The sequence below is a fragment of the Manduca sexta genome, chromosome 17 (assembly GCF_014839805.1).
Source record: "Manduca sexta isolate Smith_Timp_Sample1 chromosome 17, JHU_Msex_v1.0, whole genome shotgun sequence".
In the NCBI taxonomy this organism is placed as follows: Eukaryota; Metazoa; Arthropoda; class Insecta; order Lepidoptera; family Sphingidae; genus Manduca; species Manduca sexta.
In genome coordinates, this window is record NC_051131.1 from 7,708,009 (window position 1) to 7,722,160 (window position 14,152).

A 14,152-nucleotide genomic window follows, 5' to 3' on the forward strand; every position below is an offset into this window, starting at 1 on the left:
ACTGTTATGTTTCATCCAAATCCGTTCTGTAGTTTTTTTGTAAAAGGGGAACAAACATACATCCATCTTCATAAACTTTCACATTTATAATATTAGTATGATTAACGCTACCATATATTATAATTAGTATCTTCATCCATACGTGTATATAAATAAAAAAAAATCAGCTTTTCGAGCAAGCATGTTTAAACAATTGGCTTTATTTATTCATAGGAAGGAACAGGCGGCATTAAACTTTTATTGCGTTTAGAATAATTGGTACACTAATTCTGCTTTGCGAATCCGTGAGCTAATGGCGCTCGAGGCCTTAAAAATGTGACGTTAAAGATAGTGCAAAATTTTTGTTTGTTGAATTGCAATCCCTACAAATCTTACAGCGCGGCGCCTCTGTTCGATCGGTACGGGCGTTTCTATAGTTAAGTCGTTTATGTTCGCAGAAAGGTTGTTTGTAAATTGGAAATACACTTGCGGGCAAATAAATTAACAAACTTTCGACTTTCTTCTTTTCGGGTTTCGCAGCACATAGTTGAAAGAAATTTCTTTACATTTGTAAGAATACACATATGATAGTACATAAGTTACATAAAACTGTATGATTATAAAAGCTGAAGAGTTTGTTTATTTGTTTGAATGTGCTTATTTCAAGAACTACTGGTTTGATTAGGAAAAATCTTTTAGTGTTGGATAGCCCATTTATCGAGGAGGGCTATATAACATCACGCTATGACCAAAAGGAGTGGAGCATCAATGAAAAATGTTGCAATAATTTATATACTTGTATTCCTGGGTAATTTAATAGTTCGTTTGCAATTCATGGGGGGTACTAACCTGAAAAATTACTTTATTACTTGCAATTAATATAATAAAAGTAGGTTCATATTGTTCATATTCAGCGTTCACATCGACTTCTAAACACAATGTTAAAATATTTTAATGGATTAAAGGCCGCGATGCACTGTGTTGTCTTCAACATGAATGGACCGGCTTAACCGGTTTGATAACACTATGTCACAGACAACTTGCATGACGTGCCAGCTTCGCTATTACGTTTCGTATGCTAGGTGAGATAGCTAGATTAATTTTGTGGTGCACTGAAATCAATGCACATATCATTTTGATTTGTTCATCGTGTTAAGCACAATCTTAAAACAGCGTGAATAGGAGGGCTAAAAACAAAAACTGACCCATAAAGCTTCTACATCACAAAGACTATGTGATGAGCAGGAACTGATATAATAAGTAAAATTTAATGTAAAAGTTGTCAAGACTCATAAGTTCCTAACCCTTTCTCTGTTTAAAGTTTTAATATTTTAAATAGGACCAATCCTGTAACCGAAAGCCCTAACTTTACATAGCTTACTTCTTGTCTTAATAACTTCCCCAGTGTGAGGCCTAAGTTTTTTTCAATAAGAGATAGTTATGAACACGGGCCAAAAGTGTATTTACAAGCACTATTGCCGCTCTAGTGACTTACATACAAATAAAACAACATAGTATTGTTATAGACAATAGATAGCTAAGTAAAAATAACTCTACTACAAACAACTTTTTAATAAGAAGATTGGCAGAAGAGATTGGCAGAAGGTTACAGAATATGACAATAATATGGTACATTATATACATATAAAATATGCCAAATTGAACAATGAGTGCTATAGAAATCTATGCGTAGATAAATGTTATCGAAGTATTAAGATACTCTAAGGTTTAAACAGTTTGATAATGATTATACCATATTCTTATTCATTTATTTTGTATTTCTTTGAAGTGGCTCATTTATTTTGTCCGCTAGTTGAGGGAACGGTCGTACTATACTTGCTGTACGCTTTGGCAATGTCAGTGACGTAGGGCTGACTCATACTCTGTCTGCTGCCCACTTCACAGTCGTAGTGGTTGCTCGCCCGTACATACGTTCGTTTTGTGATCGTTTTGTCCTGTTTTCCTTGACCTCATTGAAAAATAATGTAAGTACTTATATATTATTTTAGGGAATCAATATGTTTACTTATACTAAGTAGATTTTTTATTATTTGCCCTCCTTGCCAGGTGAATTTAGTACAGAAATAACCTCGGTATTTATCGGTAAGATACGAAGCAATTTGTTATTGATGTGATCATTTTCAATTTAGTGTAAACATTGTGGTATCACCTCATTGGTGTAGGGGCTGCGAATTTTGCCTATGATTTGTGAGGTACGGCATTCGATTCGAAGGCTTAATAATTAAGTATTATTTTTTTTTTATTTTAATAAATAAATCTATGGTTCTTTGGATAGGCATTTGTATGCGATATAATTACATGCTCGCTCCATATCATAAATAATATTATAAGACGGATATAGTAAACTAGAATGTGGATGCATTTAGATAAAAAGGCGTGCCGCGTGTGTGTGACGCAAATATCAAATATTTTGTTCATTGTTTTTGTAATTCGAATAGGTACCAAATATAATCGTTGAAGTCTGATTTTAAAGTACAGTAAGACTTATCTTATCTTAGTAATATTATAAAGAATATGTATGAACATGTTTAGATGTTTTATGTTTGTTTAGTAAACGCAGAAAAAGCTGAATGGATTTAGATGAAATTTGTCACATGGGTAAACCATATCCTGGATTGACGCATTAGAAACTTTTTACCCCGTTCCCCAAGGGAAATAATGGATTTGTTCATTTGATTTTGTAAATAGACGGCGTTGTAAATCGCTTAAGAGTTTTAGGGACTTTATAGCCGAAAATGTTTTACACGCGGGCGAAGCCACGGCAACACCTAGTTATTAATAAAAACAATCATAGTTTTAAAGTACCTATAAGGAAAACTAATACACTATATTTGTCAGTTTTACTGAACAATTACAATACAGAAATTGTGACATAAGTATATATTACACGTTCCATTCATTCCATTTACCTTATACCTAATTGTTGTCGTGTGAAAGGGGTAAGTTTTTTATTGTGTAGAGACCGCAGAGCCGGGTTTGGCAATACATCATAATACTATTAGACTTCCTGATTTTGAAGTAATATAAAGTCGCCTAGGTACCTTCTGCCGGCACGGTTTCTCATATTTACTTCTCTAAAGTCCCTTGAACCCATTTCATGCGTGTCCGGGACATCTATGAGGAAAGTTGCCAAACTTCTTAGATAGGGCGTGACACAGATTATTCACAAATCTATCACGGTCTAAAATAGCGTGGACGATTTATACGTGTTGCATACGATCGCCAGAGTTACAATTGATCAGGTTTCTCTCCCAAACATAAACATCGTTAAAATCATTGGTGAAGTCGATGTATAAAGCGAAATATTTGCTGCGAATGCTGACTTAATAGCGAATCTACTAGTGGAGAAATGGGTATCTCATATTGATTTTAACTAACTAAATTTCCCGCTTTTATGTTGGACTGAGAGGAATAATAAGGGTTAGCGCCTGATGGACACCGAATGCAACGTTCCCGGAATGATAATTAATTATAGATCAATGAAAAGGATAGAAAATTTTGCACACATGACATTAGTTGTCTTCTTAAGTATCGACCTATTTACTTATGATATTATAAAGTGATGTTGGTTTTCTCAATACTTATAAAAGTATGGTATTTATATTATTAAAATTAGCGCCGCAATATGTTTGGAAGGTAATTAAATAGGTATTTGAAATCAATAAAATAAGTTAAATTGCCTATATCCGACATACAATACGTAAGTTTTAAGTATGAATAATTTTACACATATAATTGGGTAATCAGAGGTTAATTTTATAATTTGTCTTTACTGCATTGTTTAATCACTGATTGTTTATTATCCAATTGCTATTCACAGATATCCAAGATGTCTCACGTAATGACTTTTACCAGAACGACAGTTTCTACATCGGGTACAACTTCGGCTACGTATATAAATACAGGTACATTTTGTACACTGCCAGGATTCCTGAAACTAGCTCAACTGGTAAGTAGATAATAAACATATTAAATGTTGAAGTCACAACTTTTCTATTGATTAGGGCGTGAATTGGTGCCATTAATTCTTCCAATAGTATGAGATCGAGGAAGTTACCAATATATGTTCAGCTTGTGGATAGACGACTTAAAAGTAATTTGGTTAATTGATGGTTCCTATTTGCTCTCAGACTGTGTACCGATAAAAATAATGTCTTAAATGTTTTTGACAATTACAAATAATGATGAAAACAATTATTAGGTTAAAAGTGGGGGACCTTTTAGCTATAACGAGTGTAAAAGGTAGGTCGTAATGCCTTACTCACTTAGGTTAAGTTATGATGGCTATTATATTTACTGAATTAGCAACTTTAAATAATACTGTTGTTCAGGGTCTCAATATCGATCGATTTATTTCCCATTGTACATTTAACCATTTTCTAATATGGGACAAAAATGTTTGAAATTGTGAAGTAACCTTGCAATAATTTAAACCTGTTAAGTTTGTATGTACATATTATTCTTAAACATTTTATTTGCCAATGTCACACTGCGTGACGTAATGTTCCGTCTGAGGTTCCAATGATATCATTTTAACATGAATCGAGCTTAAACGCTGACGAGCGGGCGAGTAAACTGAAGGAGGGTCATCGCTTAACATTTCAATTTAGTCGCTTAGTTTCCTCTTTCCTGTTGAAGTCGTCGGGCTTGCATATATAATTAACATGTTTCATTATCACAAGTTTGAGTCATATTATGGCTCTTCTAACAATTGAAAGTTTGAATGGTTAACAAATACGTAGCGTAATGTATGGCGTAAAATGCAATTATAATTATTTATTTTCTTTCTTATCAATACTTTTATACCCACTGTGTCACAACATTGATATTTTATTTTATACTTATTTATAATTATATGTTTTTTATTTATTCCTTATTTTCTTGCTTGTTCGTGTGCCAGGACACAAGGTACTGCTTCTCCGTACTCCCATAAAAATAAATAATTTATTTTCGTATCCTGACAATTGCATTTGTTAACACTATAATGAATCATCATTAAATAGTAAAAACTTGGCAGAATTATGCGTTTCTGTATAACCTTGTTTTATAGGCGCTATATTGTATTTGTCAAAATTTGGCAGGCTAGAGTTACGTTTTATTTCAATTGGGTACATCGTTAAATAATATTTAACGAAGGCGAACACAATCTTTCTCCAGCTTCGGTCTTTACGAGTAGCCATGACATCATACTTTGCGAGCTATTCTCGGAAAACCGAGAATAAATATTAAACATTGAATAGTGGCTTGAATTTCCAGATGAGAGAATTTACGCAGTATTCTTCACTACATCGAATCTACACACTTTTCTTATCTATCATTAGTCAAATTAATAATATCAGTATAGTATTTCTAAACTAACGTAAAACTGTTTTGTAATAACTTACGTAAATTATCCAAACACACTATGTCAATAATAAGTTATGAGGTATACCATAAAATATAGGAATACTTAAATAAAGTTTAATTATTTATTTTCCAGCTTCTTGGAGCTGCGTGCGTAGGCGTAGTAAGTTACTACGCGGATCAGAACTACTTGAGGTTCGATAAGCCACAACTGTTCTTCTTGTTGATAGCAGTTGCATTTCTCATTGGGACCTTTTGTCTGCTGACTTCGTATCTCGTATCATTCGCCACCGCTTCCTTTATATCGAAGACTGTTTACGTAAGTATCGAATTATTCTAAGATTCGGCTGACTAAGCACACATTCCGATTATTTTTCTTATTCAGATTCATTCTTATTCGCATTCAGAAAGATTTTATAATTAACTAGGTGTTATTTACGGCTTCGCCAACTTGAACAGCGTTCTGCTGCAAAAGTCCCTATATCGCAACAGCGATCGATAGCGCCATCTGTACAAAGGCAGCGCAAGCCAGTGTTATGTATTTACATTTTAAAAAGTTACGATGGGGTTTTCATCTCTGCTAACGATAAAACCCTGAAATTAAAACTAAGATTAAAAAATAAAAAGTTTATTAATCCAAGACGAGGTTTATCTGTGTGCCAAATTATATCCAAATCTGTTCAGCTGTTTCTGCGGTAATTTCTAACTTCTAACAAACATATTATAAAGATCACTTATTGACATAAGTTCCTTATCTATGGTAGAATAGATATACATTTTCCTCTGGTTGCTTTGTATTAAATAATACACAACTATTAAACTATTGTTACAGGAAGTAATATACCACGGACTTGCAGCATTGCTGTACTTAATAGCTGGCCTCTATTTATTGATTGAAGCAAACCACAGGAATAGTCATTACTACGGATATCACGAAGCTTATACTGCAGCCGCGGTAAATTGTCTAGATTTCTTATTTGCTCACGGACCTGCCCGCTCGGAATATGTATCTTTCTCGATGTAGAAGTGTCGTTGTATTTTCAGGGATAAATAATAACCGTTATTATGTTAATTGTCTATCTTTGTGGTAAAACCCATTCAAATCTGTTAATTGTGTGTTGTGTATTGTTGCTGACTTTTAAAAAAATTGCAAACATCTTCACAAACTATTACATTTAGAATATAACTAGTTTCCGCCCGCAGGTCCGATGAGTAAAAGTCTGTTTTGCAATTCCAAGAGTACAGAAAGAATTTGGCTTCTAATTAAGCGACGCAATATCACACGAAAGGAATAAAAAAATAATATAGTAATGACAACGTTAAAATAATTCAAACACTTACTCACTGAAATTAATTCATTTATGTTTTCTACTTTCAGGTAATGGGGCTTATCCTAGCTGGACTCTACTTTTTGAGTACCGTCTTAGCACTTCGCCATTACCGAGGAATCTAAGTCTATCACTATAGTTTATTAACTTATTTAAGTTACTTAATTTAGGTACTCACTTAATGTGCCTACTTATATTTGTTTTAAAATCTTGGGAAGATTTTTCAGTCATCAGATAAAAGTTATTTACTAAATAAAACAAATCATAACTTAACTTACTATAAACTGAACTTGAAGTACTTTATTCAAACAACTGACATTCTAAACTTGTTTATTATACGTAATTAAGTTATCCTATTTTCAAAAATCCTATGAATAACTTTTATCTAACAGTACAAACCTCAGCCTCCGGCCTAATAATTGTCAACTTGGTCATAAAAAATGTTTAGTTATTTGGGAAAATAACTGATAGGTTGTGTTTATTTTGTCCCGTACGTTTATATAATTGTTATTGTATATTGCTTTCCTATTTAGGCTTAAATTGCTATGCTGCCATCTGTTTTTGTCTGCTTTTGTGTTTAATATTAATGAGGCTCTAAATTTTGCATTGTAATTACGTATGTTATGTATTATAATATATAACTAGTGATGAAAATAGTCACGGAGCAGTAATGTGTTGTCGTGGCACATTCTAATTTAATTGATGGCTTCAACTATCCTTAACACTATTTCTCAATAGTGCCAATGAATGCTGCCCCACAAGGAAAATGCTGTTTAAGGATTGTTTTTAGTTTAATAATTATACAATGTATTTAATGTTTTAACAAATATTGTAGTTTTTTAGTAGGGAGGTTTAATCTTCACATCTCGTATTTCACGAGATCGGCAGATTAAGGCATTTTCTGATACATATAGTGATATAAAGATCTCGTCTAAGTGAATGACGTCACGAAAATAATACTATCTATATTCTTTAGTTAAAAGCAATTGGCCGGTCACGTTACTATATTTTAATGCGATTCTTATCTATGTTGCTCGTGTAGGTAAATAGTGCATTTAGCCGCTATATCGCAGGACACTCAAATCTAGTCTTTGTAATTTATTCAATATTTTGCCTGATTTAGTTGACTGATGCATATTTGCATGAAATGCGTTCTAGAGAACGTCTGACTTAAAAAAAGTCAAGCGAAATTAGAAGTTCGGTAGAGAAATAAGAGCGTAGTTTAAAATGTAAAAAACTACTAATGTTATATCGATGAACTACAACTACAGCACTAGATAAGCTTTGGAAGAAGTTTCGTTTCTTTGGAGAAAGAGAAACTCGAAATCGGACTTCTGTTAGACAAAAGTAAAATCGGAGTATATATTATTAATACATATTATTCATTCAAAACAATTTGTCTACTTATTTATTAAAATTAGAACACAATGCCAATACGAAAACAGTTCAACTGACGACTGTAACTAACACTGTGCTAACGCCAAGCAGCAGTTGCATTATATTTCAGAGTGACGAGCGCCGGAGAGTGCTTCGTAGTAAAAAATCTGGTGTTACTACTATTTATGGGCAATCGTATCGCTTCCCATTACGCTAGCGGCATGTTCGTCTCATCACTCAGTGGCAATAAAATATATAATTGTAATAATTTAAATTAGTTGTAGAGTCTAAAACAGTAGAATGTATATTCGTTGGAAACTAGGGAATACTTTTTAAAGTTATAATATACAAAGGTATGCAAGATTTTTCGCATATTTTTATATCCGCTATTACAATAAGTTCGTGAACAAATCTGTTTATAATGCTTAGTTTTTGGAAACTATACATTTACGTTTTTTTTTAAATATAATAATCTATAAAAAGGATACGTATTAAGTGCGTAACATTTACTAACAGTGAAAATTGTTTAAATTGTTGTACTTTATGTGTTATCTACCTAGCTATACCATTAAATGGCTACGGATATGTCTGATTCTAAAAATCCCACCTTATCTTAATTTTGGGTGGGTTGTTGCGCCTCTGCATACCCCTTCGGGGATAAAAATGCGTGATGTTATGTATGGATGTATGTATGTATCTTAATTTTCCATTTTAATGCTTTTCTGTAATTTAGTATAGTGTTTGTTTAATACACATGATTTTATTAAAATACAGTTTTATAATAAGTACATATTAATTTATGTAGGTACGTTAGTTTGAATTTATGAATTTACCCATTATATTTGGTTTATGTACAATAATACACTTCATTTTTATTTAATAACAATATGTGTATGACATATAATAAAGTTTATACTTTTGTACCAAATCGAAGTTTCATTTCATAACATTTCGACTAGGAACCAAAACAATGACATTAAATAAATATATAATTACAAAAAATCTGTGCTCACTATACAATAGGGTTAATGACTAATATAAAACAAGGGACAGGAATAGAATCTTACCCTCCTCGGTGCAAAACGTCGTTCTATTTTGGAAATGCGCACACGCGTGTGGCGGGCATTCAAAACCAAATTCAATAATATAACAGACGTGTGCTTTGTTCTTAAATATTATTTATTTTTCTGTAAATAAATGCACAGTGTGATATTTTTGAGAATAGTGACAGAAAAACTGTTTGAGAATTAAAATTATTAAAAATTTTACAAAATAAATTGTTTCTTCCGTTTATAAACTAATGGGCTAAGGTTCGGTGAACTTTTAATCTGTAGTACAGCAAAACGTCTAAAAATATGTTGCGGTGAATAACACTGACCGTATTTCCGACTGGTGAATTATAATACTCTAAATTCCAAGTGCGATGATCTACGGAACAGACGTATATTACTTGTAGTGTTTCTAGATGTGATATTACTGTGTTCGAAAGGATTTTCGAAAAGATCCGACGTCTGAAATTATTCATTAAGTATAGTGTGTGAGTGAGTAAATATTCAAATGAGTCGAGGACCAACGATTGTTCGAATGCCGCCCGGTGGCGGCGCCAATGCTCGAGGCTTTAAATGTTGCTGCTGTCGATGTTGCGAGTGTCTCAACATAGGCTATTTAACTACTCAACATGGTCTTATTAAGCTTTGTGAAGCTGTAAGTAATTCCTAAACAATGAAAACACGAAAATTCTTGCATTTAGTTGTAAAATAATGAATGTTTTATCATAGTGCTTTTTCAGCATGATTTCAAAAACATACTCATTGACCACTTGGTACCAGTAAAAGTGATTCTGTAAAATATGTTTTGTGTTTTATTAAAAATTATAGAGTCACATTCTTTACTTTTCATACAGGAAAATTGTCTAAGGCCCAAAAAATCTAACTCCACAATTCCCATTAAGTTTCTCCAACATTAGTGGTACAATATAAAGGATTATGGGTATTATGGGAACCCTACGTACATAGATAGATAGATAGTTATTGGTGATTGTTCTCTATCTAATTACATGTATCGATTTATTTCGCTTGATTCTGTTAACAAAAATTACCCTCCTCTGGCAGCGCAACAAAATTTCGATTTGTAGAATTATACAAGTAACGCTAAACTCATTGCTAAAAAACAGTCTCTTGTGTTGATACTATTTAACAAATTTAATTGTTATAATGTAACAACACTTTAACCTTTATCTGTTAGTTTCAATAGTTACTTTTAAAAAAAAATAAAGAATAACTTAATTTGTAAAAATTGTTAAAGGCAAATAAATTATCGTCATAGAATTGAGCTGACCTATCTATCGTATTGGGTCTATCTTTACGTAGATTGATAGTTCATAACTTACGTCGGTAACGCCCTCTCATTTCCTATATCAGCGCATATTAAGTCCGAAGACGTTTCTTTGTGGCCACTGATGAGCAACTCAGATGTTTTGATTACGTACGTGATATTTTAACTGCTCTAGAATGTATTGTTAGATGTTATTTTATCGATTATTGTGCAGATGTTAGGCGGATTGTGCCAGAGTTTGCTGGTAAAGTATGGAATGTCTGCAGCCGGCACTATGGGATCCGCATTCCACGGTTTCCTGACGACGGCATCAGCGTGTCTTTTAACAACTGCACTCCTGATAACATGCTATGTGCTGTCTTCCAAAACTCAGCAACTCATGCGGCAAACTATTTTTGTAAGTGGATATTATTAGTGATAAGTTAAGTGATTAATTAGCGAGATGGCCCTTGTAGATAGTAAAAAGTCATTAAAATTGTTGAAACTTGGTTTGGAATGAGTACGAAATAAGTTTTGCGATGATACCTATTCAGGCAAACACACCCATAACACAGGCCTGCCACTCAACAAATTATAACTTGACTAATAAGGCAATAAAGACGAATTGAGTCTTTTTATGCATTTATTTTGTTTTAGTAAAACTTCTTCGTAAAATCTGATCGATCGTCGATCAATTCAGAATAAAAACAATATTGCTTTGGAAAAAAACGAATTCTCAATAAAATATTTCTTTGGAAATTTTAAATAAGTTTGGGTTAGTGAGACCTGTTATAAATATCTTTAGGGGAGGCTTATGTTCATCAGATGATCACATGTGATGATGATAATTATGATGGTTTGTCTTGTTGATATAAATACCGATTTAATTAATTGAAGTAGTTTACATTTTAAATAGTTTTATTCCAATAACTCTATTGACAATAATATAAACTACTCGGTCTACATTGTAAATGAACAAAGAGTTGAAGTTTCCCTGCTTCGATAAACCATTCCTGTGTAGATATTATATTGCATCAATAAAGATTAGGGGTCATAATGACTATACATAAAAACAGTATTTCCCCCCAGTGAGTTCATGGTTTTTTCAATAATTATTTATTTCATATATTCGAAAAAGTATTGATATTTCTTATTTCTCATTGTATTGACATATTTTTTCTAAAACCTTCCAGGAATGGCTGTTCAATGCTGTAGCATGTTTCCTATATTTGTCTGCTTCTTCGTGCCTGGGCCTGGCAGTAAACATCTACTTATACCCGCAATATGTTTTAATGCCCATGTACGCGGCATATCCCACGATGACTGCTGTTTATGTAAGTAGAAACTTAAAAGGATTTTTTTTAAAGAAATAAAAAGATAATTTAAAAGAATAGATAAATATTCCTTATATAGTTTAATACACTGCCTTGTAGTTGTATTTCACGTTACCACGTTCGTATTATGTACGACTGCAGTGTTGAAGTCTCGGGTTCGATCATCGGATCGGGCAAAGTGATATGAGGTCATCTACTCAGTATCAACCCGGAGTCTGAAATTTGTGCCCGATACGGTGACAGGCTCGCCCACTATAACATATTATGACGGACACACGGTGGGGAGAGCGGGCACATGTTGCGCCTTTGCCTACTCATTCGGGAGTAAAAGGCGTGTAAGTGTGCCTTTATAATATTTTTTTTAAGGATCATTCAGGTCATCAGTCATATGTTCTATCACAATTAGCCACGTCCCGGTAATAGTTATCGATATCTCATCTATCTGTAATATCATATCATATCATGCTCATTCCATCTCTTGATGAGTATAATTTATTGATTTTTTGTTAAGTTCATCGTGCCTATCGAAAAAGTTTTGCCGATTACTATAATTGAAATTCCTGAGGTGAACGTTGAAACATCACAACTTGTTTAATGGCGTTAATTGCTAGTTAATTTCATGACTTCATTATTTTCTAGGTGCGTCTAGTTGTAGACTGCCACTTTGCCAGTAGATACGTTTCTTGGGTTGGGTATAAATTATTGAGACAATTTAATTTCACTTTATTGGAATTATTAAACCAATTTATTTTATTTGCCAGGGTTTGAACCACTATCTATGCAGTGCCTTTGACGCACTACACTAATATCGTCATACAGACATTCGATTCGCACGATTGCATATTGCGTAGTTCTACTCATATGCTAATTGCTATAAAATACGTTTGTGGTGAAGTGTTAATTATCAATAAGTCCGGGGAACCAGCCCCGACCGGGGTAGTAGGTACTTAGGAAACTAAAAGTTTTTCTCAGAAAACGAACGTGTGAGAATTACGGAAGTCCAAACGCGCAGTGATAAATGTTAAAATGTGAATGGCCTGAATAATAAGCAAGAAATTAATAAAACCTCATAGTATTTTTTTAGCAATTTAATGTTTTCATCTACTATGACCACAAATCTTCAAATGAGTTTGTTATAACCTATCTCAATGATTCCTTTCCCGTAGATAGATGTATTGCACGTTGTAGTTATTTTTTTTTTTTTTCAGTACATCGGCGTGGTTGTGGGAATAATTCACGGAGTAGACGCCTATTTAAGTTATAAGTATTATAAAAATTTAATATACTAATTAGCCTAAATCAGCGGCCTTGTTGGTGTAGTCGTATAGGTTTGATTGCTGTGCTGAGGTCTTGGGTCTTAAATTGTGTCCGTTACCGATAAATTGCAGTCGGCGCAATCCCCCATTCTCATGGGACCTAAAATAGTTGACTTCTGTTGTTACACCTCTGTCTACCCTTGAAAAGGGAAAAGGTATGATAATAATGTATTGTATCTACTAATTTCCATAAATATTACATATAAGTAACTGTGCTTTAAATCTTTTCCTTTGAGGAGTGAATAAATTCCAGTAAGTATTAAATATGTAATGAAGCTTATAAAATATATTTAATAAAAAAATATTCGAAAAATAATGCGTTTTATTTACGAGCAATCATGGTTGGTTAATTCTATTATAATTGTGGCTGCACTCATGTGAGCGACAGCGAGTCGTGCCTGGCACCGGCTCACTCGGCATTGAACATAATAAATATTCCATTTTTGATAACAATAAGCTAATCACGGCTCGCGTTGCTTCCGAAGTCAGAAGGGATTTCTGGAGAGCGCAGTTTAATAGGATGACGGTATGTTATTAGGAACGAAGTTGCCTAATAAAAGTAATGATCTCTTTTATTAAATTTAAAGTTTAATCGTTCGGAACTCTTTTTATAATGTAGACTTATATTAAACTGACATAAAAAATCTGTCCTGAACGAAAGTAGATCAAAATGGTAGTTAAAGTGATACGAGAAGTAACAAATACCTTTTTATAGATGTTACTAGCCCATTGCATAAGCTAACGATGATAATATGCAATATAATATTATTATCTAGTTTGTGAGGGGAAATAATATATTTACTAATATTATATCTATTTAATAAATTTTCCTGCAGGTACGCATGAATGATCCAATGCCCTGACGGCTATAATCATTGTCCGGTAGCGTTGTGTCGCGCCGGTGTTTATACAAGTTTATTTATATTTAGAAGAAAAATATATTGGTTTAAATTGGTGGCTAATTTCACCCTGAGAAGAACCAGCGGGGCCCTAACAAGGATTCAGAGTAATGGTTTTTCGCGACTTGACATACCTGTGTCGGCAGCAGTGGGTGAAAGATTTTGCTCTGCTCAGAGCCAAGAAGCTACCAGAAGGAAAGGATGTTTAGCACTAAATAGACGTCATAGACATAGAAATGGTC

The 14,152-nt window shown here is 33.3% G+C and overlaps 2 protein-coding genes across 4 annotated transcripts; both read left to right on the plus strand.

The window, feature by feature from the left end:
- The first annotated feature begins 1,808 nt into the window (after positions 1-1,808).
- LOC115443147 lies at positions 1,809-8,976 on the plus strand. 3 transcript variants are annotated; one of them, XM_030168428.2, is made up of 5 exons: positions 1,809-1,964; positions 3,821-3,949; positions 5,480-5,662; positions 6,176-6,298; positions 6,722-8,976. In XM_030168428.2, exons 2-5 carry the CDS (start codon positions 3,830-3,832, stop codon positions 6,794-6,796), a joined length of 501 nt encoding a protein of 166 aa, XP_030024288.2. In that variant the 5' UTR covers positions 1,809-1,964; positions 3,821-3,829; the 3' UTR covers positions 6,797-8,976. The 3 variants fall into 3 exon arrangements, with proteins under 3 accessions (XP_030024288.2, XP_037295589.1, XP_037295590.1); XM_037439692.1 differs by lacking the exon at positions 1,809-1,964 and adding an exon at positions 2,166-2,192; XM_037439693.1 differs by lacking the exon at positions 1,809-1,964 and adding an exon at positions 2,921-2,939.
- A 189-nt stretch (positions 8,977-9,165) lies between these two features.
- On the plus strand, positions 9,166-13,059 carry LOC119189607 (protein singles bar). The gene is made up of 4 exons (XM_037439788.1): positions 9,166-9,752; positions 10,597-10,779; positions 11,555-11,695; positions 12,904-13,059. Exons 1-4 carry the CDS (start codon positions 9,606-9,608, stop codon positions 12,982-12,984), a joined length of 552 nt encoding a protein of 183 aa, XP_037295685.1. The 5' UTR covers positions 9,166-9,605; the 3' UTR covers positions 12,985-13,059.
- The last annotated feature ends 1,093 nt before the right edge of the window (positions 13,060-14,152 follow it).

What these genes read in the sequence shown, in the direction of transcription:
- LOC115443147 (XM_037439692.1), top strand. An exon ending in TCCTGAAACTAGCTCAACTG is followed by an intron (nt 3,950 to 5,479) that starts GTAAGTAGATAA and finishes TTTATTTTCCAG; the next exon opens with CTTCTTGGAGCTGCGTGCGT. An exon ending in TTATATCGAAGACTGTTTAC is followed by an intron (nt 5,663 to 6,175) that starts GTAAGTATCGAA and finishes CTATTGTTACAG; the next exon opens with GAAGTAATATACCACGGACT.
- LOC119189607 (XM_037439788.1), top strand. Translation starts at nt 9,606, where the DNA reads ATGAGTCGAGGACCAACGATTGTTCGAATGCCGCCCGGTGGCGGCGCC. An exon ending in TCATGCGGCAAACTATTTTT is followed by an intron (nt 10,780 to 11,554) that starts GTAAGTGGATAT and finishes AAAACCTTCCAG; the next exon opens with GAATGGCTGTTCAATGCTGT. An exon ending in CCACGATGACTGCTGTTTAT is followed by an intron (nt 11,696 to 12,903) that starts GTAAGTAGAAAC and finishes TTTTTTTTTCAG; the next exon opens with TACATCGGCGTGGTTGTGGG.